Source organism: Macadamia integrifolia, chromosome 3, assembly GCF_013358625.1.
Source record: "Macadamia integrifolia cultivar HAES 741 chromosome 3, SCU_Mint_v3, whole genome shotgun sequence".
In the NCBI taxonomy this organism is placed as follows: Eukaryota; Viridiplantae; Streptophyta; class Magnoliopsida; order Proteales; family Proteaceae; genus Macadamia; species Macadamia integrifolia.
The window spans coordinates 19,715,844-19,742,002 of NC_056559.1; the positions used below are offsets into that span (position 1 = coordinate 19,715,844).

The 26,159-nt window shown below is 37.9% G+C and overlaps 1 protein-coding gene, 1 non-coding gene and 1 pseudogene across 2 annotated transcripts; 1 reads left to right on the top strand and 2 right to left on the bottom strand.

Moving 5' to 3' along the window:
* Positions 1-226: 226 nt before the first annotated feature.
* Positions 227-4,091, bottom strand: LOC122073254 (quinone oxidoreductase PIG3-like). Its single transcript, XM_042637806.1, has 5 exons — positions 3,752-4,091; positions 2,953-3,132; positions 1,392-1,473; positions 1,196-1,303; positions 227-1,019 (listed from the first exon to the last, which is right to left on the bottom strand). The coding sequence occupies exons 1-5, from the start codon at positions 4,001-4,003 to the stop codon at positions 841-843; spliced, it is 801 nt and encodes a 266-aa protein (XP_042493740.1). The 5' UTR covers positions 4,004-4,091; the 3' UTR covers positions 227-840.
* Positions 4,092-5,545: 1,454 nt separating this feature from the next.
* LOC122072883 lies at positions 5,546-24,403 on the bottom strand (annotated as a pseudogene).
* On the top strand, positions 9,664-9,770 carry LOC122074973. Its single transcript, XR_006139116.1, has one exon. It is a non-coding gene; the product is annotated as a small nucleolar RNA R71 (small nucleolar RNA).
* Positions 24,404-26,159: the final 1,756 nt, after the last annotated feature.

Here is a 26,159-nt window from a genome sequence, read left to right on the forward strand (position 1 = left end):
GTTTGATAATACACACCTAGGGTGAATTTTTTCACCCCTACCCCTAGGATTCCATTCCACCGGCTGGTACCAGTGGTTGCAATCAGGTGGCAGCTACTTGGCTGCAACTCAGGCAGCAGCCAAGTTTCGTTCTCCTGCATGTCCTAGGTCGCGGCAAGAACTATGCAACCTTAAAATCCGCAGATAAAGATATATGCTAAGATGCATGTGCCTGTGGCATCTCAAGTTTTGTTTAGGAAAAATGATATTGCATTCATGAAATACACCAACATGTTTGTTTCAAGTCCTTAAGATACAACAACTAGAAAATGTAAAACTCACGTAGATCAACTCCCACACATTATGTTGAAGTTCTTAAGGATGTTGGATTATGTAGACACAGCCATCATGATCAAGGGTGCTTTATCTCTTAGATAATGAAACAAGAAGATAAATTTTCACATGTATCAACTAGGCATTATTTTTGTACAACATAATATGCACAAAACACATTAAATGACTTGGATATAACAACATTGACCAGTTTCCTAATGCAAATGCAAACAATCATATTCCCCCCTTGCCCAAAACAGACAGTAAGTAGCTTGTAATGCAACATCCATGGTGCAATTCCCATCTAACTACAAGGGAAGAAACTTTAGGCCCACAGGCCACCCCCTCCCCTAATTAATGTTCAAGCATGAACAGTGAAAAGCCACATACTCATCCATTTATGTTTAATGACTAGGAGTAGATAGATACGGTTGTTTGCCTACAAAATTATCACTTTGGGATTCTGATTGATTTAACTTTAGAGACACAACATCAGACCACCGACCACATAACCAAGGAAGGTAAGAACTAAGAAGATTGAAAAATACATTGTACTGTTAGGCGTCTTGTGAGTAAGCCTGCAAGATTCACTTCTGTAACTGCTCCACCCATGAAGCCAATGATAAAAAGCCTACCATCAACACTTAAGCTGTCAAGGTTTCTCTGGAAGTATGGACCCCCAACACAGTCCAGTATAACATCAACACCTGCCAGCAGACATGTTAAGAATAAAGTACATAATAAGTATTAAGTCCCACTCAGCAAGCAGGAAGTAAGAGTCTGAGACTATCTCAAATCTTGTAATTGTCCAGTAATAAGATTTTATTTAGCCTGTGGTTTGAAATTGGAAGTATGAATTAACATATCAAAGCAAGAGCTAGACCTTTCCCTCCTGTTTCTTCCTTCACCCGTGCAGCAAAATCTTCAGTCTTATAATTGATGCAGACATCGGCTCCAAGATCCTTGCAGAAAGCCAATTTCTCCTCAGTCCCTAATGGAGAAGAAACATTTAACGATATGAGAATCATGGATAATGTAGATACTGCACACATGAGTTCTAAGGTTCAATACTGTTGGACCTGCAGTGACAAAGACCCTCACTCCTTGGTGTTTAGCGATCTGAATTGCAAATGTGCCAATTCCACTAGATCCACCATGAATCTGAAAAAAATTTCATTTGTCCTCGGTTCATATATATTTTTTGCTGGGTAAATGAAGTAGACAAATGTTGCAAATCTGATCAGTTGGACTTAATTACACTAAATTTAAGTTCCCAATAGGTTATATGGGTCATGGGCTAATCATTCAGGGTTCTCAAATGTCATTGGCCACTTCTATGAGTCCAAGTATGAGGGTAGAGTATCTCCTATATGAGATTAGGTGCTAGCTTCTAGTTTTATTTTCTGTTTTCAGAAGGTTTAGACTGGATTGAGTCCATATTGAATTACTATTTTGTTACAGAACTGTTTATCTGATTCCAGAAATTCTAGAAGCTCTTGAATGTTTGTTTCAGAATCCCTGGTTCTAAAGTCCAGAAATTTAGGTTCATTTCTAATTCATGAGTTGTGCTAAGAATAGAAAGTTTAGAGGTCAGTGTTTCATATTCTGCCCTGTTTTCTGTCAAATCCATTACAGACCTGATCGTGCCTTCCTGAAGTTGAGAGAAAATTTCCATATTCTGTCCACTCATATGTCTGAACCCAAGGGTGACTAGATCAAAGTTTCAGCACTCTCTTATCTCTGGATGCTTCGATATCAGAAATCTATTAAATCTGTCCTGTACTAGCTCTTGTTATATTTCCCTAAGAATAGTTTAGGGTTGGTATTTTTGAGCCACCACTAACAAATTTCGGCCCATATGCTTATGCATGCATCAGTAATTCATTTCAAGGGGGGATCTAACAGATTTCATCAAATGTTTGTATATACTTAAAAATACTAAAAAAAATAAAAAAAATTCTGTAATATATACTCACCAGGTACCTTTGTTCTCTATTTCTCCTTTTTTCGGTTGAGCAATTGATACCAGCTTTCTTACATACCAATTGCAAACACTTTTTCTTAATAGCAACCCATTTATTGAAGCAGATGTTGTAAGAAATAAATGGGTGGAGAAAAATTTCCTAGCACAATTGGTGTTGTGGTGCGGTAAGCCCATGCTTACTAGGAGGTCTTGAGTTCAAGCCTCTTGGCTCTCACCTCCCCACCTCTATAGAGTAGGCACCAATAAAATAAAAAAATGAAATGAATGGACGAACATTGCCCTTGACAGAGTTCAATAGCAGAAACGAGTTTGAATTTTTATTGACCACCCAATACTTATCTGTCATTTGTATGCGTATGCAAAGGTCCTGGCCATTTCTGAACTTGGTGACCTTCAGTTAAGAGTTTCTTCGTCCTTGTATTGGAACAAATATTACTTAGCATTATGTTTAGTTTTGTAGCTTCAACAAGAAGGGGAAAAAGATGGAGATATTTCCTAGATTTATATGAAATAAAATTAAGTGGTCCCTGCCTGTTATTTTTCAGCCATGTGAAGCAATACCATTCAATTTCACTATATATGCAACCATGAAAAGGTCTTCCATATTTTCATTCATATATATCATGCCCAGAAAAAAAGTTGATATGAGGATTTACCAGGAATGTTTCCCCTGCAGACAGCCGATTCATCATAAAAACAGTTGACCAGACAGTGCAAGCCACCTCAGGAAAGGCAGCAGCATCCTTCAAAGAAATGCCTGGTAGAATAGGAAGAACTTGTCCAGCAGTTACAGCTACTTTTTCGGCATAGCCCCCTCCGCTAAGAAGAGCACACACCTGAATAATATATTACATGGCCAAGTTGGTGAATGCAGTTAGCATTTTAATACCATAGATGTTGGGTACTTCAAGATTGAATTATTTTGCTATTCATTACATATCCAGGTAACTAACCATTTGAAAAGAGGTGGGAAGGAAGGGAAAGCACATTCAAATGTAGGCCATCCACCCCTCCCAAAGACCTAAACCCCTGGGAATTGCCATATCAAATAATCAGCTTACCTCAATTGCATGATCCTAGGAACCCATCTTCTATTGAGAACTTAGTCATTTGAAAAATAGTATCCGTCATAGGGTAGTACTGAATCTACTTATAGGAATCATTAGCAGTAATCCAACAACAGAACTATTCAATGAAGAGATGAACAAAAGTAAGATAGACCCAATAAGGGATTTCAAGTGCAGAGAAGTAGTAGAACATCTCCTTTTCTTCTACATTTGTTTATATAAAAGGTAAAGTTGGCTTAACCCGAAAAGAGAATAAAAATAAATGCATGATAAAGTATAAACTGATCAAAATATGAAAACAAGAATCATAATTTGAAGTAAAATTCCTGAATGTCTCAACTCTATTAACATTTAACATAAACAGAACGTTCTGAACGAATTCAAAAACCTGATCACCGATATTCCAGCGGGAGACGTTTTTCCCGACGGCTTCAACAATTCCGGAACACTCAAGGCCTGGATAAGGACTTGCTCCTTTCGGAGGAGGATGCAAACCTTTCCTTTGAATAGTATCAGCTCTGTTGAGTGCGGTAGCCTCGATCTTAATCAACACTTCGTCGTCTCCAACTTTAGGATCTTCGACTTCTTGCAGCTCAAGAACTTCCGGACCGCCAAACCTCGTTATCACCACGGCTTTCATTGTCACCAGATATATCGCCGGCGAACAGTTCAGGCTTTCCTTTCCGGGAACTGCTATAATTAAATTTTAGATTAGACCTAATAAATAAGGGAAATTATTTAAAATGAACCTGGACATAGTGATTATCAAGTTTTTTAACCGCTAGATTCGGACTGGGCCCTACTGCATTATGTGACGTTAGTGACGTTTTGTCATTTCATCTATTCCAATCTAATAGATGAAATGCTCGATAGTTCATGATGAATTGGTGATGTACTTACTAAATCATTGCCCCCTGAAGAAGGCATGCTCCATGCTGGATGTGCTGGGGAAATGCTCTTATGGTTTCAACCAACTACCTGAAGACAACTCAGCTTGCTCAGTTGGTTGGAAGGCATGTTTCAGTTTCAGTCTAATTCAGTTTTAGATATTAATTGGGTTGGCTTAATAGGCTCTTATAATTTCCCTAAAAAATAAAAAAACTCAGAGAACATTATGAGTCATTGGGGAGTGTATGCTGATATCCTTTATTTATCTCTCTCTCTCTTGCACATATGAAATGACTTTACTGCTCTCTTACATGTAATACTGTTTTGTCGCATCTCATTAACATAATTCTCTATGCCACTTACTCAGAGAAGCCGTTCCCAAAAATCAATTATCAAATTTCCATTTTTCTAATCAAAGAACCATTGAGGCATGTTTTGGGGTATTCTCTAGTAAGAAAAGTGCTCCTGAAATTTGACCATGTCTCATATGATGTCATAGTGACACGTCAAGCACATGCCACATTTTATTACCCTATATCTAGTTTTAAAAAAATATCTCAATTAACATCTACATGATGCTCATGTACTTATAATTTTCTGTCCATTCTCTCAACACTAATTAAATACAATATTCTTAGATATACCTCTTGACTCTTGAATAGATACTAAGATATATACGCTTGTGGCATCTCAAGTATTGTTTAGGAATAATGATGTTGCATTCATTAAATACACCAACATCTGTTATATTTAAGTGCTTAACATACAACAACTAAAAAAGGTTAAGCTCACATTTTTTTTTTTGTTAACAAAAGTGTCCGGGCTAGGTTAAGCTCACATAGTTCTTAAGGAGGTTGGATTATGTAGACAGTGAACTGAAGTGACCCAAAATCCTCCTACTAAACACACCAACTCTCGTAAGCGATAACACTCACAACGGAAGACGTTAGGCAGAGTTGGGTTTCAAATAACCCCAAACACAAAATAAGGTAAGATACTGAAAACATTATCAAGTGGCAGCTAGAATTGGCTAAAAGAAGTGTTTCAAGTTATTAAACGTCATTTGTTTACTGTAAAGAAAATACATTCATTTATCAGATATATAAGATCACAAAATATCATAGTTTGCAAAAATAACAGACTCCCTCCGAGTCCAACTCCACTCTATGTTATAATCACTACTTCAATACTTAGATGATGAAATTAGAAGACAAATTTTCACATAGATCAAATATTAATGCATTGGTTTTTTTCCGTATATGCTGACAAGGAGGTTGGCCTAATCTAAAGGTGCTTATGAAACCAACAATATCTTCCCAATATGCTTGCTGCTTTCTAGGAGCTGGTGGGCCTCCACTGCTTCAGCCAATGAAAAGGACTTGTAAACAACAGGTTTTACCTTGCCTACAGTAATTTCTGAACAAACATTCTTCTTCACCTCACTCACAATCACTGCTTTGTTTTTAAGGCTTCTATTCCTCGAACCCACAACTGCATGAATACGACTTCCATTAGCACTTATAGAACATACTATCTAAAACAAATCATAAAACACATTAAATGAATTGGATATCACGGCATTGACCCGTTTCTCAATGCAAATGCGAAGAATCAGATTCACCCCTTGTTCAAAACAGAGAGAGATTGTAATGCAAAATCCATGGTGCAGTTGTGAACCAACTACAATGGGGAAAAACTCTAGTCCCCACAAGCCATCACATAGCCCCATTCTTGTTCATGCATGAACAGTGAAGAGAAACATACTTATCTATTTATGTTTAATGACTAGGAATAGACAGGTACAATTTCTTGCCCAGAAAATAGTCACTTTGGGACTTTGATTGATTAACATTAAAGACACACTACATTGGAGCACCAACCACATAACCCAGGAAAGTGTGAAGATCCAAAAATACCTTGTACTGTAAGGCCTCTTGCGAGCAAGCCTGCAAGATTTACTTCTGTAACTTCTCCACCCATGAAGCCAATGGTGAAAACCTACCATCAGCATTTAAGCTGTCAAGATTTCGCTGGAAGTAGGGACACCCAATGTTGTCCAGTATAACATTAACACCTGCCATAAGACATGTAGAGGTTTTAAGTTCCACTCAACAAGTAGGAAGTGAGTCTATCCCAAATCTTGCAATTGTCTAGGAATTTCATGGGTTTCAAACTAAGATAACCATAAGCCTATGGTTTGAGATTGAATTATGAATTAAGATATCATAGCAAGAGCTAGGCCTTTCCCTCTTGTTTCTTCCTTCACCCACTGCAACAGAATCTTCAGTCTTATGACTGATGCAGACATCAGCTCCAAGATCCTTGTAGAAAGCCAGTTTCTCCTCACTCCCTAATAGAGAAGAAACATTTAACGATAAGGAATTCATGGATAAAATAGATACTGCACATGCAAATTCTAAGGTTCAGCACTGTTGGACCTGCAGTGACAAATACTCTCACTCCTTAGTGTTTGGCTATCTGAATTGCAAATGTACCAATTCCACTAGATCCACCATGAACCTGAAAAAAATAATATTCATTTGTCCTCGGTGCATATATAATTTTTGCAAGGGAAATGAAGTACGCAAATGTTGCAAATCTGATCAGTTGAAGGGTTTTCTGTTGTAATGGACCACTTTCATAAGCCTGAGTATGAAGGGACTATGTTCCATACAAGATAAGGTGTCAACTTCTAGTTTTTATTTTCTGTTTTAGGAAGGTTTAGACTGGATTGAGTCCACATTAAGTAACTATTTTGGGTTGTTTCTATTATGTTCAAAAATTGTTAATTCAAATTTAGAAATTCTAGAAGCTCTAGAAAGTTTGTATCTTCAGATTCCTTGGTTCTAAAGTCTCAGAAATTTAGAGGCATTCCTAATTTTGAGTTATGCTAAGAATAGAAAGTTTAGGGGTTCCTACTATGCAATGGATTTTGGAAGAAATGAATAAGAATTTTGAAATTACTGGTATGCGATTAATGGCCCAGAAAAAAAAAATTGATCTAAGATGTACAAGGAATGTTTCCCCTGGGGGAAGTCGACTCATCATAAAAACAGTTGACCAGACAATGCAAACCACCTAAGGAAAGGCAAGAGCATCCTTCAAAGAAATGGCTGGTGGAACAGGAACTTGTCCAGCAGGTACAACTACTTTTTCAGCATAGCCCCCTCCACTAAGAAGAGCATACACCTGAATAATATATTTCAAGAATCATCACATAGCTAAGATGGTTAATGCAGTTAGTATTTTAATACCATAGATGTTGGGTACAGAAGAAGGGACAAATTGAGGAGTTCAAGATTGGATTATTTTGCTACTCATGCTTCCTCTCCCATTTGGGAATTGGAAAGTTAAATAATCATCTTACCTCAATTGCATGATTCTAGGAATCCCTCTTCTATCGAAATTGCATGATATTTGTGAAATAGTATCTGTCATAGGGAAGTACTGAAACTAGTTATGGGGACCATTAACTAGTAATCCAACATCAGAACAACTAGCTCTTCAATGAAGAAATGAACAAAAGTATGGAAAGACCCAATAAGGGACTTCAAGAGCAGAGTAATTCTAGTACATCTCCTCCTTTTCTTTCTTGACTTGATTATGTCAAAGCTCAAGTCGGTTTAACCAAATATGAGAAAAAGAATCATAATTTGAACTAAAATAAGCAAGTGAGAGATAGAAAACAGAATCCAATGTTTCCTGAATATTGTTCTAACTCTATTAACATGAACAAAACAGTTCTGAGCGAATTCAAAAACCTGATCACCAATTTTCTAGCAGGTGACGTTTTTCCCGACAGCTTCGACGATGCTAGAACACTCAAGGCATGTGATAGAAGTGATGGAAGATTGTAAATCTCTGTGTGATTTTCAACATAGAAAGTAGTACATTTATACATGAAGCTATACATGAAAGTCACCAGAACACTTGGAGCTATCATGTGCTAACATTTATTACCATGTACATAAGTCAATATTGATAACTAATATTAACATCCCCTTCAAACTTAATGTGGGAGAGTTGATCCCAACTTGAGTTTGGAAACCAAATTGCCAAAACATCTTGGCAGATGAGATTTTGTGAAGATATCGACAGTCTGATCAGAAGATGTAACTGGTACAAGGCGAAGAGTATCATGAACAAGATGTGGACGCACAAGGTGATAATCATTCTCTATATGTTTAGTGCGTTCATAAAAGGCATCATTATGAGAAATCTGGATAGCACTTCTGTTGTCAAAATTAAGAATAGTAGCATCAGAGTGTGTCATGCCCATGTCTTCAAGTAGTCATCGTAACAAAAGAAGTTCAGAGGTTGTATCTGCAATGGCACGATATTTTGCTTCCATACTGGAGCGAGATGTAACCGTTTGCTTCTTGCTATGCCAAGAGATAAGAGACTCACCCAAGAAGAAGCAGTCTTCTTGCTACACCAGAAGTGGATTGCCGATCAATGGGGTCTCCAACCTAGTCAGCATCAGAATAGGTACATAACTCTAGAGAGGAGTGAGAATAAAACTGTAGACCATGAAAGATTGTGCCTTTAACATAATGTAAAATATGAAATATGGTGGCATAATGGACCGACCGAGGAGCAGACATAAATTGACTGACGAGATGCTTTGCATAAGCAATACCAGGACGAGTAAATGTGAGATACACAAGGCTACCCACTAACTCTCGATAGAAAGTTGCATCCCAACGAAGAGTACCATCAGTAGGAGTCAACCAGACATTTGGCTCAAGAGGAGTAGGAGCAGTCTTGTTGTCAGTCAATCCAGCACAAGATAAGAGATCAGTTGCATATTTGGCCTGAGAAAGAGAGTATCCATTAGACCCATAGGAGACCTCGAGACCCAAGAAACAATTAAGAGATCCAATCTTTCATCTCAAATTGCTAGTGAAGGAACTGTTTTAATTCTGAGATGTCAGAAGAATCATCACCAGTAATAATCATATCATCCACATAGAGTAAAAGTATAATGGTGCCTTTTATAGATTTGTAAAGAAAAACTGCATTATCATATACGCTTGGTGTGAAGGAATACTGTTGAATAGTGCTACTAAACTTCGCAAACCAAGCACGAGGAACCTGCTTGAAACCATATGATGCTCGACGTAGATGGCATACATGATGAAGAGGACGATCATAGCCTGGTGGTGGCTACATATATAATTCCTCTTCGAGAACTCCATTAAGGCAGGCATTCTTTACATCCATCTGAAATAACGGCCAATGGCGAATAACAACAACTGCTAACATACTATGAATAGTGGTAAAGCAGAAAATAGAAGCAAAGGTCTCTTCATAGTCAATGCCATATTCCTGGGTGAATCCCTTTGCCACAAGATGCACTTCGTAATGCTCTATGGACCCATCAGAATGATTTGACAAAGTTGCCATGTATCAATTCCATGGTGAGAGCATTCTTGAAGGAGGTCCTTAAATCTCTCCATAAATTTGGAGAACGACTCACTAGGTTTATGCCTGAATTGAAGTATGTTACTCCTGAGTTTATTGGTTTTATGCAAAGGAAAGATTTTTTTCAGGAAGACTAAAGTAAACCCATCCTATGTGGTAATAGAATTGGTAGGCAGACCATAGAGCCATTTCTTAGCTTGGTCCTTGAGTGCAAAAGTTATGAACCTTAATTTTACAGCATCATCAGTCAACTGTTGGACCTTAATCATAATACAAACCTTCTCAAATTCCCTAAGGAATAGGTATGCATCCTCAGAGGGCAGCCTATGGAAGTGGGGCAACATAGTTATGTACTGAGATTTGAGCTCAAAATTATTGCCCTGAGCTTGTGGTAGAACTATGTAAGAAGGTTGGGCTGCTCTAGCAGGGTAGAGCCTATCTTTTAGAGATTTAGGTGCAGTGTTTGGCTGTTGGTCTCACATATTGAAGGGTTTTAAAAAGAGTAAACGTATAGGGTCACTACTTATTGGATCTCTTCTTTCTAACCGATTCTTAGTATCCACCTAACATTCATGCTACAGAAAACTATCCACAACTAGAGTAATACAAGCACAAAAGAATGGAAATAATTTTTTTTTTTAAATTTTTTTTGGCTTTTTGGGAGCTTACCGGTAGGGATCCGGGGTTGCTAAGGTCAATTCCTGAGGTACTGCTACATGGCGAAACCTATCTTTATCATACTGTGAGGCTTGACGACCTCCACTGATACAACTATTATTGCAAGTTGTTCTTCTCAGGAATTCAATAAAAAAAAAAGAAGCAAACAGAACACTCCAATTTACCAAAAAAAAAAAGCAAAAAATAACATAGAACTGTCTCCCCGACAACAGCACCAAAAACTTGTTTGAAATTTAAAATTCACCGCAAGCGTACGGATCAGTGTAGCTCACGGGTCGAACACGAGGAGAGTAGCCACTATATTTTAAGATTCTTTTAGTAATGCGAAAGTATAATGATTGATATTGGTTATCTACTTCTAACTACCGCCCTAAAATGCATACATCTAAAAGCATCCTAACCAACAGATCTAGGAATTTAAATACTTCAAACCACGCAAATAAAAAGTAAATAACTAAAAGTAAAAGTGCTGAAATAAAATAAATAAAGGATGAAGGCTAGAGAGAGGCACACAAGTAGGTTTCTCTACTTAGCCTGAGGGATGCGCCGCAAATAATGCAGGTTTCCCTACTTGACTAGAGAGTAACTCTTACAAGGGCTTCAGTACTTAGCTTTAGAGAAAGGGAGGCAAAGTAAATAACTAAAAATAAATGCAATAAAAGGATGGTCCATAACAAGAGAAGGGCAAAACCAACACATGCATCTAACAAAGGACCTTGGGGGAAAGGGAAAACAATAAAGCAAACACTGAAATTAAAAACCTAAGTTAAGAAGGAAAGTGTAGTCAAGAGAGGGAATGAGAGGGGAAAGAGAAGACTTATGAGAAGCCTACCTACCTGAACTTCAATACTTAAACTTGAAAACTTGATTGAGATTTGAAATACTACCAGTACTAAAAACCAGATATGGAATAAACCAAATTTGAAATTGCTAGTACTAGAGAAAAAAAAAATCTGAAAGAGAAACTTGAACTTGAAAGGAGATGCTTCAAAGCTTGGATCTTGTCACTTAGATCTAAACCTTGAACTAGAGAATTAAGATTACAATACCATAAATCATAACCATGAAAGAAAACTTGCATATTCATTAATTAAAACTCCATTACAAAAGTGTTTAACCAAAAAGTAAGAAGAACTAAAAGAGACTAAACCTAGGGAAGAGAATTAGAGAAAGAGATAAAACCCTAAAATTGAATTGTGCCTAAGAAGAGGGAAAAAGAGAGCACAAAAAATAATCACTAGCCGTCCTCTCCCCTTGATTTTTTTATTTTTTTATTTATAGAGAAATAGGGAGAGAGACCAACGATTAGGGTTTTGGGGGCCCACAATTGTGAGGTGGAGGAGAGAGAATCGTAGGAGAGGAGATCTCCCACGATTTTGGTTTCCTCTTTTTTTTTTTCTCTTAAGTTTGCGCACAACCTCCTCTCTTGGAGGATTTGGACATCTTTTTTGATGATGTGGAGGAGAGATAAGATTTGGACATGATTTATTTCTCTTTTTTTTTTTTATTTTTTTTTTCTCTCTTCTTGCGCAAGAAACCCCCTTGGCCACAACCTCCTCTCTTGGAGGATTTGGACATCTTTGTTGATGATGTGGAGGAGAGATAAGATTTGGACATGATTTATTTCTCTTTTTTTTTTCCTTTCCTTTTTCTCTCTCTTCTTGCACAAGAAACCCCCTTGGCATTCTTGCTTGAATCGATTGTGATGAGTAGCAGAGAGAAAATCTTGCAAAAAAATTCTTCAAAAAATACCAACCAAGAGGTTAGAACTTGAGACCTCCTAATAAGGAAGGGATTTTGCACACCACAACTCACCAACTATGGTAGGTAGTAGTTATTAAAAACGAATCTTCAATCACTTAAGAGTGTGGTCCATTGATCCTTGTTGGCATTTGAAATATTTTTTGTATACATGGGATGACTACAAATAGGCTGGTTCTGCATCTCGGTTCAGTTTTGATCCATTATTTTTTTTTTGGCCCGAAAAGATTAATCACTTATACGGGTGACCAAACAAATGTGTACTTTTAATTGAACACGTCCATCTTGCTCAGAATTTCGTCATCTTCACAACCATGAAAAGAAACAGGACCTCTTTATGTGTAAAATTGGAGATATAGTGCCCGATATTCCTTAAGGCTTTGAAAATACAAAACCTGCAAAAAGAGAGTAAAACCCAAGGTAGCTTCATTCTAAATATGTAAAATGCATGTTTTATTATCCTAAATTTCACACATAAATGTGCTCAACAGGTGTCCTAGAGGTGGTAGACTAAACTACGGAGGGAAGGCAAAGAGATGTGAGTTCAAACAAGTGTCCCACTTGAAGGCTGGTCCCAAGAGTCTGTCCTGTCTGAGGATTTTGCACATAACAACCATTGGCAGAGAAATGAACATGAAAACCAAGATCACATAAATTGATCTACAGAGATAAGATTTAAGCTAAGTTTTTAAATTAAGTATGTATTAGGTAGGGACAGGTTAGTAGTGGAAACATGACCTGTGCAGTTAACATGCATACAAGAGCCATCAGTAGTATGAATGATAGGTAGAGATGAACTAGAGGACTTAGAGAAAAAATAAAGGTAAAATTTGTAGTCATATAGTTACAATAGGAAGAGTCAAGGAACCAAGAGGAACTGTTACCTTGGAGGACAAAGAATGCAATAGAGGGAGAGTAGCCAGGGGTAGACAAAAAAATTTTGAGCATAGCCTCAAGATCCCCTAGGGAAATAGGAGAGACAGAGGGCTCAGCAAGGGCTTCCTCAGGGGCTTCCTCAGCGGCAGCAACTGCAGCAGTAGTTTGAACTCTATTATGTTGAGGAATTTGGTTAGAGAGCCGACGAACAAAGGACATTGGGATGGTGGACCCCGGTTCTGACGCCTATAGCATTCCTCAATTCTATGGCCTTTTTTTATGATAATACTTGCAGTATTTTGGTTTGGTGGAACTAGGAGCAGCAAGAACAACATCAGTGTATTGAGGCATGAATGTACCAAGTCTAGTTTTTTAGAAAGAAGTTCTATAGTGACACTTTCAACAGTAAGCAAGGGCTTGCGGTGCAATAACCGCGTGGCACGAACAAGTTCAAACTTATCAATTAGAGCCATAAAAAATTGCTTAAGGCAAACTTGGTCCCTATAAGCATGGAATTTGTCACCACCCTTGGGGTTATCCCATGTAGGCTCAGAAAGGACAAGTTGATCCCAAACAAACTGCATTTGAGCAAGAAAATCATTGATGGACTGGCCAGGTTCTTGCTTCATACGGTGAAAATTGCCCAAAATCTGATACTGATGAGCAAGATTAGCAGTGGTGCACTGATTGGTGAGGAGGTCCCATATTTCTTTTACCTTTTCATATTGGTCAAATTGACGATGGATCAAAGGAGTTTAAGTGTTGCGCAAGTAAGAATCTAATGATTCTTGCTATCCCAGTGTTTAAGACGCTCAAGAAATTTATCATTCTCCTCATCGATTGGGTTCATTGATGTCTCCAGTAACAATACGCCACAATTTTCGGCCTTTGATAAAGCTACACATAGCTTGGGGGCCCAAAAGGAATAGTTGGACCCATTAAGAATGGTGGAAATAGGATGATTAGCATCCGAGATGGAGGAAGCCATATTCTTCTTTTATGTTCTTGTCTTTCTTCTTCATTTTTTATTTTTATTTTTTTAAATAGGGTGATATAATACAAAAAATAATTTCGATTGGCAGATTATATAAAGTAAAAGGAAGGAACTAAAATAAATAAGGTAAGAGGAAGGAACTAAAATAAATAAGGTAAGAGGAAGTAGTCAACAACAAAATAAATGAGTAGAGAAAATAAAATAAACTCAATGGATGACAAAAATAAATAAATAAATATTAATAATAATTAAAAAAAAAAAAAAAAAAAAAAAGATGCCAGAAGATGATGGTGGATAGGGAGGTAGGTAGGTTGAATATAATAGGAGGTGGAAGATGGGCGGAATCGACAAGAAGGGGATCAACACATCGAAGTCAAGTTAGACAGGTTCAAAGTAAATGATCAGTGGCTAGAATTGTATCCGACAGCCCAGGTTAACTCGGAATTAATGTCCACGTCTGACCACAGAGCTCTCATCCTCCATCCTGAATGTCCCCGTGCTCGTGGCCGTCGGCCCTTCAGGTTTGAGGCGCTTTGGCTGCTGAAACCAACCTTCATGGATCAAGTTTCCTCTTCTTGGCATTCCAGCACTTCCCGTGGTTCCCCATCATTCAGATATTGTGCTAAGCTAGGGGCTCAGGCTACCAACTTGAAAATCTAGAATAAAACTACTGTGGGCAATATTCCACGCGAGATTGAGAAGACCAGGATAGCTCTCACCAACCATCAGCCGATTGATCCTGCTTTACGTGACTAGCACTGGTTTGATCAGGAAAAAGGAATGTTCACTTCTCTCAGGAAATTGCTATATCAAGAGGAGATCTTATGGCAACAAAAGTCGCAGGTGGACTGGCTTCCTAAAGGGGATTGGAACACCAGGTATTTCCATTTACTGTAAATGAAAAGAAGGACGCGAAGTGAAATTAAATCCCTCACTACTATGATCTTACTCTCACGAATGATGTGAATATCAGTCAAGCCTTGATTGCTAGCTTCAAGAACATATACACTTCATCTAATCCGGTGCTTAAAGAGGACTATTTCAGACCTATTTGGGGTCATGTTTTTGAGGCAGACAACATACAACTTACCAGACCAGTCACAACTCAGGAGGTCACGGATATTGTTCATGGCTTCATGCGATGCCACCCCATAAATCTTCTGGCCCGGATGGGTTTCAGGGTTATTTCTATCATAAGGCTTGGCCGGTCATTCGGGATGATGTCATTGCTTGCATATTGGATTTTTCATAGGGCACTTCTGTCTGATAAGCCTGTGCAACTTCATTTATAAGGTGATCACAAAGATCATTGTCAGCAGATTGCGTCCTATTCTGAATAGAATTGTTTCATTCCACCAAAATGGCTTCATCAAGGGAAGAAGCATTCAAGACAATGTCCTAATCACTAATGAAATTATCCAAAAGCTAAAGAACACTCGCAGAGGATGGAATGGTTTCTTCTCTTTGAAAGTGGACATAAGCAAGGCTTACGATAAGGTGGAATGGTCATTTCTTCGACAAACGCTGCTAAGCTATGGCTTTGATACTTGATTGGTCAAGAGGGTTATGTTCTGTGTTGAGAGCACACAACTTTGCATTCTGCTCAATGGAGTTCAACTTCCTTCGTTCATGCCTTCGAGGGGCTTACGACAGGGGGACCCGTTCTCCCCATACTTGTTTGTCTTGTGTGCGGAGCTCTTATCATCCCATCTTTCTCTGGCCTTGGATTCCAGACGGCTGAATGGGATCCAAATCTGCAGGGAGGTGAACGCATCTCTCATATGGCGTTCGCAGACGATCTCATCTTCTTTGCAGAGCCTCCATGGCTGAGGTGAAGCAGTTGGATGAAATTCTCACTACTTACTGCAGATAATCCGATCAGAACATCAATATTTACAAGTCCCGGGCTCAATTTAGCACCAATGTCTCATCAGACATCAAAAGACAGATCCGAGAATTTTTTTAGATCTCTCCCACTAATTCTCTTAATTAGTACCTGGGCATACCACTCATAGCTGGGAGACTCACAAAATCTCATTGTGAGGAATTGATACAGCGAGTCTCTCAATGTCAGAACCACTGATTTTAATCCCAGCTAAGTTCTCCTCAAAGCTATTAGGGAAGCTAAGGATTTGTCCTCACACTTCAACGTGAAGCTGGTTCGCCCGCAATGTTCCATCTCATGGTCCCCTCCTCCCATGGGCTTCTGGAAATTTAATGTTGATGGTGCCAGTAAAGGGAACCCAGGTCCGGCTGGGATTGGTGGAGTCTCTCGTGATTGGAGTAATGCTTTTGTTTGTTGTTTCTATGTGGTGTTGGCCTCAATCATGTTGCCACCGCAGAGGCTCTGGCTATTCGTCAAGCTCTCATTTTTGCCTCCAACCTAATACTTCTTCCATTATAATCGAGAGTGATAACTTTCTTGTCATTAACATACATAGAGGACTGGACTTGAGTTGCCCCTGGCAGATCAAATATATTTTGGAGGATTGTCGCCATTTTTCTCGAAATTTCCAATACGTTAGATTTCACCATTGCTACCGGGGTGAATGTTGCCGTTGATTTACTTGCCTCTAAGGCTGCCTCGTCTCAACAAGACTTTTCTTGTTTACCCCTCCACCCTTTATCTTTCACCACTATGCGAACAGTATTGGTTGTCTTTTCTCGTTAATAAATCGTTAATAAATACTTATTATATGAAAAAAAAAAAAAAAAAAAAAAAAAGAAGATGGGTGGAATAATAAAAGAGGAGAGACTTGCCTGGATGAGATGTTAAAATGGGTCGTTGGGTGGTGGACTAAGATAATAGTATAATATGGAAAACACAAAACTTTTTACAAAACTTAGGGCCCGTTTGATAACGGTACATTTCAGCTGTTTCTCTGATTTTCTGTTTCAAAAAACGGAAAAACAAGAACAAAAGCATTTGGTAAACCTGTTTCATTTTACCTATTTCTAGAATAGAAATAGATTTTTTTTTTTTTTTTGATTTATGGTTCAAAAATCAGTTTTGACAAAACGACCCAAACATATTTCTTCGTTTCACGAATCATTTTCCACTCAAAAAACCCACCCACCCCCAATTAAAAATCGATTTCCCTCTTTCAAAAGACATTGCCTTCGACAGAAGAGACCAGTCCGCCTGTACTCCTCCTCCCACCTCCGACTGTATCCACAAACTGACGCTGCTGTTCGTATTTGCAGAGATTCTTCGTGCGATTCCCCTCTCGTGAAGGCACATGACGATCCATCTTCTCAAGTTGCAGAATAACGTCATACGTTCGCACTCCCGTGAAGGTGTACCGCTGCAAGAGGTAAGGCAGAGGCGCAACTTTAAAATAGGACTTTGGAAGACCTATTTTACCTCCGATTGTTCAAGATCGTTGCATTGTGCGACTAGATTTTCTTGGGAAGCATTTTAGCCGTTGGTGCCCTAGGTATGTAGCTGGGTTTTTTTAACTATTGATTCCCTACCCTGATAACAGAAGGAAGCTAGCAAGCCTCTCTTCTGGGGTTCTGAAGTCCCTCCCTGAGTTAGGGTTTACATGATCTACCCTTCCAGTAGATGTAGATGGTAGTTCATCAGAGTCTTTCTCTCTCTAACACACTTCTTTACCCATTTATAGTTTGAGGATTCCATTCCGCCGGTCTCTTGTACCTTCGATTGTTCAAGGTAACTCCGTTGTGCGACTGGAATTAGTGGAAAGCCTTTCAAGATCATTGGATACCCTATATATTTTTGAAGGTATGTGAAAATAACTTGGTTCTTATTGAGGAAAAGAGCCACCACTGGTTATACGATTTTTGGCCATTGTTTGATTTAAAGATTCATGTATGTCTCACCACTTCATATGCTCTGTTTCTGCCTTCTGTTGTAATGTACTAAACCTATATCTCTCAATAAGAAGAGCATTGTGTGGAGGCATAAGCTCTGTTTCTGTCTTAGTTCCATTGACATGGCCGAGCCCTAAATGAGGAAACTGGGCTTGAGCTCAACTGAAAATGCAGTAAAAATTAGAGAGTATACAAATAATATTCAGTTGCTGTGTATGAAAAAAATTAAACAGATTTCTTTATCAGTTCACTTTCATTATGAATGCAATACCAGTATTGTGAGAAGAGACTATGTTCCTATTGAAGCTTTTATTCTGAATTTTTTTTCTTAGGAAGAAAGTGGGGGAAGTTTTCACCTAGAGACTCTTCTGTGATCATTAATCAAAAGAGGTTATATGGCATTTCTGTTCAAAACTTGTAACTTACTAGCAATGTATAAAAAAGTTACCTTTTCATTCAACTTGATGTAAGAGCACATTGTCATTATTAATAAGACATTGAAATTTTCTATGTTAAACTCTTGTATGGATGTATACAACCAATAGAGTAGAAAGTTCTTGGTTAGCTATTTTTGTGGAACATTAATGGAGAAAGCTAAAGATTTTAGATTGTGATATTCAGTAACCCATCTGTTGTCCATTATTCTGTTCTTTTTTTCTTCATATTACATTTTTAAAGATTATATAAAACCCACTACATTGAAACAGGTAGAGTAAAAACTCTACCAGAGTAACAAACACCACCTGGATATCCTAACACCATTAACTTTCTGGGTTTTTCCTATTATATGCAAGAAAAAAGTGTAACGTACCCACCATAAAATTTTCAATTTGATGGAAGAGGGTTGCTAGCTTCTTGTGAGGTTGCTTTTTTCCCAATCTTTACCTTATGGTGGACATGTACATGGATCATCAGCTCATTGAAAACTGTTTTCTTATTTATGTTTTTTATCTTCCATCCACCCACTTCATTATGGTTCTTTTTTATGCTTACTTCAAATTGTTTGCCACAATTACATCCATGGTTTCATTCTTAATTTCCATGCTTGAACTATTTTTGTGATTGCTGTGTTTTATTTGTTGCTGATATCTATTATTCTCTAGTAAATAAAAGGTTAATAAAGTGTGAGGTACTGTATATATGCATTGGTGACCTATCAGTATTTCAAATTTTCTATGAGTTTGATCCTGTATATTCTACTTATTCTCTCCAGCTCTCTGTCTCCCTGTACCTCAAAGTAATCTTTAACATCAGTCCTTTTCTTAAACAATAAAGTAAGTTAATTTTTAACCTCCTACACTATTTAAGGATTGCATGTTTAGATGTGAACATAATGCATTGCATATATCTGCACATCCTTCTTTTTTTCTTTTTCTTTTTTAGACACAACTTTTATTTATATCATTGATAGAAGTTATATTGATGCAAGTATGATCCTGTATGTTCATCAAGTTTATTTTGGATAAGCACAATTTATGTGAATGCAACTAATTTACATATTTGGAATGTTTGCTAAATTACTTATGCATCTTCAGCGATATGAGATCTCCAAGAACCCCCACCCCCCAAAGCAGTACTATTATATGGAATGATGCTGAGGTTAGAGCATTCATCAACCATATGGTTGAGAATGTCCGGAAAGGTCAAAAGACCAATTCCACCTTCACAAAGGTGGGATGGGATAATATTATGAAAGGGTTAGAATAGGAATTCAGTAGCCCGTTTGCGAGGGAGCAGCTGCGTAACAAAATGAACAAGTTAAGAAGGCAGTACAACAGCTTTAGGCGTTTGCTAGAAACGACGAGATTCGAATGGGATGCAAATGGAAGGACTACGATAGCAAAAGACTCTGTGTGGGAATTTGCAATTAAGGTATGAATATTTTATTTGGTTTATAGATGTATGAAAATGTACTACTGATATTCATTGTGTTGATTACTTATACAAACCTCTTTGGATTACAGGAAAACAAAGAGTGGACGAAATACAGGAGAGATGGTCTACCATGGTGGCCGGAGTTGTTAGAGATATTCTCTGACTCCATTGCCCATGGGGATAGAGGGTTATCACAGACTACAGTAGTCACTCTAGGTCCACTAATGTTGTTGTTGATGATGATGAATTTCAAGACACTGAACCAGATGTAAGTGAAGGTTGTAGTGGTGAGCCCGACAATTCAGCTCCTCCTCAGAGGCACATTGATAGGACTCCTACGGATCATAGGAGGAAGAGTCAGACACGCACCCTCATGAACTCTGCATAGGACTTCAAGAGTTTGTGAGATGGACGATGGAGAAGGGAAACTCCTCTGCCACTTCAGCTGTTGTCCGACCTCCAGATCCAATGTATGACGGGCCACATAGTATTATGAGTTGTCAGAAGCTCTTTGACACTTTATAAGAGCTTCCATCGGATTTGTATGTGTTGGCTCAGCGTAAGATACATAGTGATGCTAGTTGGTGCTTGTCATTCGTGGAATTTAGGCTTGACAGGAGGTTGTGGATGATCCAGCACTTGAAGGATATCCTATGAGCTGTTCGAGTTGGTTTTATTTCATGGTCTTTTAAGAAATTGAGCTAGTTGGGTTGGTGATTGTATGGACTTTTCAGAACTGATTTGAGCTAGTTGAGTTGGTTTTATTTCTACGACTTTTATATTCCTCTTTCGTAATGACATACGTTTGTTATGTTTGACCGGGACGTTGATACTTGCCTTATGTTGGTTGTGTTTTATGGTTTTATATTGGATTGGTACATGTTTTTTGTTAACTTTTTAATATAGGATGTTACATATAATAGAATATGGACAGGTAATGATTATGGTTCATATTTATGATCATTTTCCAAGTTTGTTTGATGATATCATATAACTACTTATTGCATGTTAATATTTATATTTTTGCATATATACAGGAAAGGTAATGTGTGTGACTTATTAGGCTTTTAGTATTGTAGGATGTTATTTTATTAATTTTTTTAAGTAATGCTAGTCATAGTACATATAGCCTAGTTAAGATTATAGCATACCGAATTTGGTCATAATTACAGGGATGTCAAATGACCCCGAAACCAACAACACGTGGTCATCTAGTGATGATAACGACATGGTTATATTATATCAATTCCAAAATTTTTTAAGTACATATAGGATAAGAGAACCTCTGAATGATAGTAGTCACATTGGTGTTGTAATGGTAGTTGAGGTTTTCGCAAGACATGCATATGTGTGCTACCTCGAGTTTAGAGTTGAAAAACATGTCTTCCTCAATCTACAAGAAAGAATGGCACATAGAGGTTGGTTGGAAGACACCCGTTACATTCGAGTAGATGAGCAGCTTACAATATTTCTTATAGTAGTAGGCCAGGGATTGAGTAACAGACAAACACAACGGAGATTTCAGAGGTCAAGACGGACGAATAGTGCTGTCTTTCACACGGTATTAGAAGCTATGCTTCATCTGTCGCGTGAGAAAATTAGGCCACATAATTTTCAAGTGGTGCCTCCAGAGATTGCCCACAATCCAAAGTTCTATCCATATTTCAAAGTAACTTACTATCTGGATTTAACAAATTTATGCTTGTATTTTTTCTGAAATTTCGATGCACTTTAGGTGGATTTATTGGACTAACATATATGGACTGAAAACTAGGATTGCATTGGAGCTATTGATGGCACCCATATCAGTGCCATCGTAACTAGGTCAGAGGAAACACGGTATCAAAATCGGAAGGGTCTGATCACACAGAACGTTATGTGTGCATGTTCATTCGACATGCGATTCACGTTTGTGTATGTGGGTTGCGAAGGTAGTGCACATGATGCCCGGATTTTTGAAGAAGCAAGAATGAATGTTACTTCAGGGTTCCCTCATCCGCCACTAGGTACAAATATATTATAAATTTATGTTTGTTATTTTGTAGATGTACGATATGGAGTACATATCTAATCCCGTACATGTTTAAATACTAATACAAGGCAAATATTATGCGGTTGACTCGAGGTACGCAAATCAACTGGGGTATTTGGTGCCATTCCGGGGAGAAAGGTATCACTTACAGGATTACGGTGAGGGTAGACTTGGGCTTAGAACAGCAAAGGAATTGTTCAATCATAAACACTTGTCACTACGAAATGTTATTGAAAAAACATTCGGTGTCTTGAAAAATTGATTCCATATTTTAAGGAGTATGAAGGCCTACAATATAGAAGATCAGACAAAGATCATAGTTGCCTATTGCGGGCTTCACAATTACATCAAGGAACAGGCAATTCAAGATCAGTTATTTAATGAACTTGGAAGTGAACAAGCTATTGATGACCCTATGAATCCCGATCATGTGGTGTACCATGCTTCAACTTCTGATACGACCCAGAGAAGCTCGGTGAGAGAAATGTCATTAGTATGCCTCAATATAGCTAATCAATTGGCTAGATCGAGGAGGATGGCTACGACTCCGTTAGGTGGATCATAAATTTTATCAATGATAGTCGGGATGTGACATAGTATACATTTGTAAAAGTTGTTGATTAATGTAACATGCAGGTTGTTGTGGTTTCATATTTGATAATGTTGTTGTTTTCCACGGTATTATTTATATTGAATGGGTGGTGCGCTGTCATATGTGTTGTTGAATGTGACTGTGAGATGCCTTTACTAATATGACCTTTTTCATACATGATACTTTGATTTGATAAGTATAATTTGTGCTCTACAGATGTCTTCAAGTGACACTGTATTGGCTAGATGTGAATACTGTAATGGTTTGTGAGATAAATTCACAACAAAACAAGGGCCTAATAGAGGTAGAGTTATTTCAAATGTCCAAGGCATAATGATTTTTTTATGTGGGTAGGTGAATTTTGATTATGTGAATGTGGCAAAGGATAGTGTAAGGTACGCATCGCGAAGACCCCGGTGAACTTTAATCGTCGATTCTAGTGTTGTCCTAAGTCTACTGTCGTATAACTATTTTTCATATTTTAAACAACCTATTATATATGTTCGGTAAATTATTGTTGTAATTCAATTCAAGATAATTACAGGCCCAAGATCAAGGGTGCACGTTTTTTCGATGGATTTATAGTGACTGCAATTCATCAACTGCAAGATCATCCGGATCTGGAAAAAGCAATTCAACGGTTGAAGGCCACTCTTCTCCATCATCATCATCATCATCCTCTGAGTTTGTGCGGGGGTACTTGGAAAGAGCAATCAAAGTTGAAGAGAAGAGATATAAAGTATTGAAAAATGAGATGAATGTTTCTGAGGAAAAGAGTAGGATATATATTGATATCCTGGATGCAGTTAAGAATTTAGACATAAAAAAATATGGTAGTTAGATGATCATGACAAGCTGCTGAACTTGAAGTTAGACATTTGATATATTTTGACTAATTGCACTGTATAATATCTAGTTGGGTTAAGACTATCTTTTAAAATTAACTTTCTTGGGTTAAGCATGATTAATGAGGAGAAAAAATTAAATAAAAAAAATAAAAAAAGTGGGAAACGTTTTTAGAAACAACTTTATTCAAACACCATTTCCTACAGGAAACGTTTCCTGAAACAAGATTTATCAAACACCTTCAAATCCGTTTCTGTTCCCAAAAATGAGAATTTCTGTTTTTGCCATTTCTTGAAACAGGAACAGTAGAACCGTTATCAAATGGTGCCTTAATAAACTAAAAGACAACTTTTGGCAAAAATAGATGTTTGTTTGACAAGATGGGTTATGTGAGAGAAAGTGGTGCTTGGTGCGGCTGGTTATGACTCAACCTTTTGTGGAATAGTGCTAAAGTACTATGCCTTCAAAGAAGTAGTGTTAGACTTCGATTGTAGTGATGTATCAAAACTCTGAGAAATAGGGGTGGTAGCGCCTGTGGAAACAGAGGCAGCGGAGTGCGAAAGCGGATGGAATCAAGGATGAAGGCATGAACTCAGAGAAATCCTTGCAAGGACAAGGACCTGTGGTAACCACAGTGCAAAACTCATATCCCTATAGGGGCAAGCGGTGTCAAGGTTGGTGCATCTGAGTAATTCAGAGATGGGCAGATGTAAAACTCAAAGTCTCAAGGACTCCAAGGGTCATGGATGCTTGCAAAGGTCTGGAGTTGGAGTTCGATTGGTTGGAAAATGATGCTGGTTGCAAGAGTGCAGCAAAAGTTACAGGCAGGGTGACAGTAGCGACACCTTTCGAAGTAGAGAAACAAGGTGAGCTTAATGGTCTGATACCATGATAGAAGTGATGGAAGATTGTAAATCTCTATGTGATTTTTATCATAGAGAGTAGTACATTTATACATGAAGCTATACATGAAAGTCACTAGTACAGTTGGAGCTACCGTGTGCTAACATTTATTACCATGTACATAATTCAATATTGACAACTAATATTAACAGCCTGGATAAGGACTTGGTCCTTTCGGAGGAGGGTGCAACCATATCCTTTGAATGGTATCGGCTCTGTTCACTACGGTAGCCTCGATCTTAATCAACACTTCATCATCTCTGATTTTAGGATTTTATACTTCTTAAAGCTGAAGAACTTCCAGACCACCAAAGATCGTTATTACTACAGCCTTCATTGTTACCAGATATATTGTCGGTGAAGAGTATAAGCTTTCCACCGAAAAAATTGTCTGGTGACCACGCTGCTAATAAATTTTACATTGGGACAAATAAATAAGGGAAGTGATTCCTATTGAATAAATAAAAAAATAATTGATCTTGAACGCTTTAAACAAACCACCATAGGCGGCATTATATGGATATAAGCTGGAACCCAAGGATTTAGTTATTGGTAACGGTATTGATCAAATACGATACAGAATGATATCGGTAAGGATCGGTACATATCAGTCACTTTTACTCTTGTTTTTCCATAAAAAAATATATCTTTTACTATTTTACTTCTGAGACGCGGACCAGTCAGGCAACTGATACCAATACAATATGATCGATATGGTATTGATACTTGAAACCATGCTGATACCAAATAATTGCAGGCAAGTGTGGTTCTAAGTATCTATATCAGAATCAGATAGACCGTATGGCACTATTAAGATCAATAGCGATATTGATCGATTTGGATGGGGTATCAGTATTGGAATAGGATACAATAGTAAAGAGATTATTATTATTATTATTATTATTATTTTTAAGTAATAGCTAAATTGACCAATACTATTCGATCTGGATACCGATAACTAAATCCTTGAATTTAACACATATGAGATAGGTATGTCTAAATCCAACGCATTGACCCATCTTGAAGGATAAATAAATTTTGGTGGGGTCCCCACTCCAAAGGTATATTCATGATGGAGTCTATTAGAGGTGTCAATTGATTCGTGTGGTCCGTTTTTGATTGGATTAAATCGATTTTGATTTGATATTGGGCCAAATCGTGTCTTACTTGGTTCCGGGTTTTAATCGGGTTGGTTTAACGTGCTCTTATTGGGCAAGAGATCATTGCCTGAGTCACATCACCCCAGCACTAGCGCAAGGCTAATGAGAGCACGAATAGAAAGTATACATCAATGGGATAAATTTCACAAGGGGTGAAGTGGTAAATTCATATGGTTATGTGCTTGGGCGTAGGATCTGTGACAAGGCAGCAATATTTTTTTCCATTAAAAAAAAAAAAAAAAAGGGCTCTCCAGCTGTTGGGGAAAGGTATAGTAGTTTCTTTTTATTTTCTTGATATAACCAAAACCAAAATCAAAACCAATTCCCAAAGAAAAAATATTGTGCAATCATATTTAGTAATTTCTCTCTGTCTCTGTAGTATTTGAGGTCAATCATAAACAACGAAGGTGATATCGAATATGATGTTTCCAACAAAGTTAAAGTTGGATGGATGAAGTGGATAAGGGCATCTGGGGTGTTGTGTGATCGATGTATTCTTTTAATGCTTAAAAAAACATTCTACAAGATTGTGATAAGATCGGCTTTGATATATGGGGGGGGGGAATGTTGGACATTTAGGAGAGATAGAATAAGGAATGACCAGGTTAGATATGATCTGGGAGTAGCCGTGACTTAAGACAAGCTCCGAAAATGTCGTTTAAGGTGGTATGGGCATGTCCAACAGAAACCTAGGGATGCTCAGTAAAGAGTGACCGGATGGAGAAAAAAGAGGTAGGGTCAGTCCTAAAATGACCATAGAGGATGTTGTAAGAAATGACAAGTAAAGGCTAGGTATTGACTCCAGTTTGACCTCAAACAGAGCTATTGGAGGGCAAAGATCCATTTTTCCGACTGATTATAGGTAGGATGTTCCAGCGGTACTTATTTTTTCGTGGATCCCTGTAGCCAACCCCACTTAGTTGGGAAAAGGCT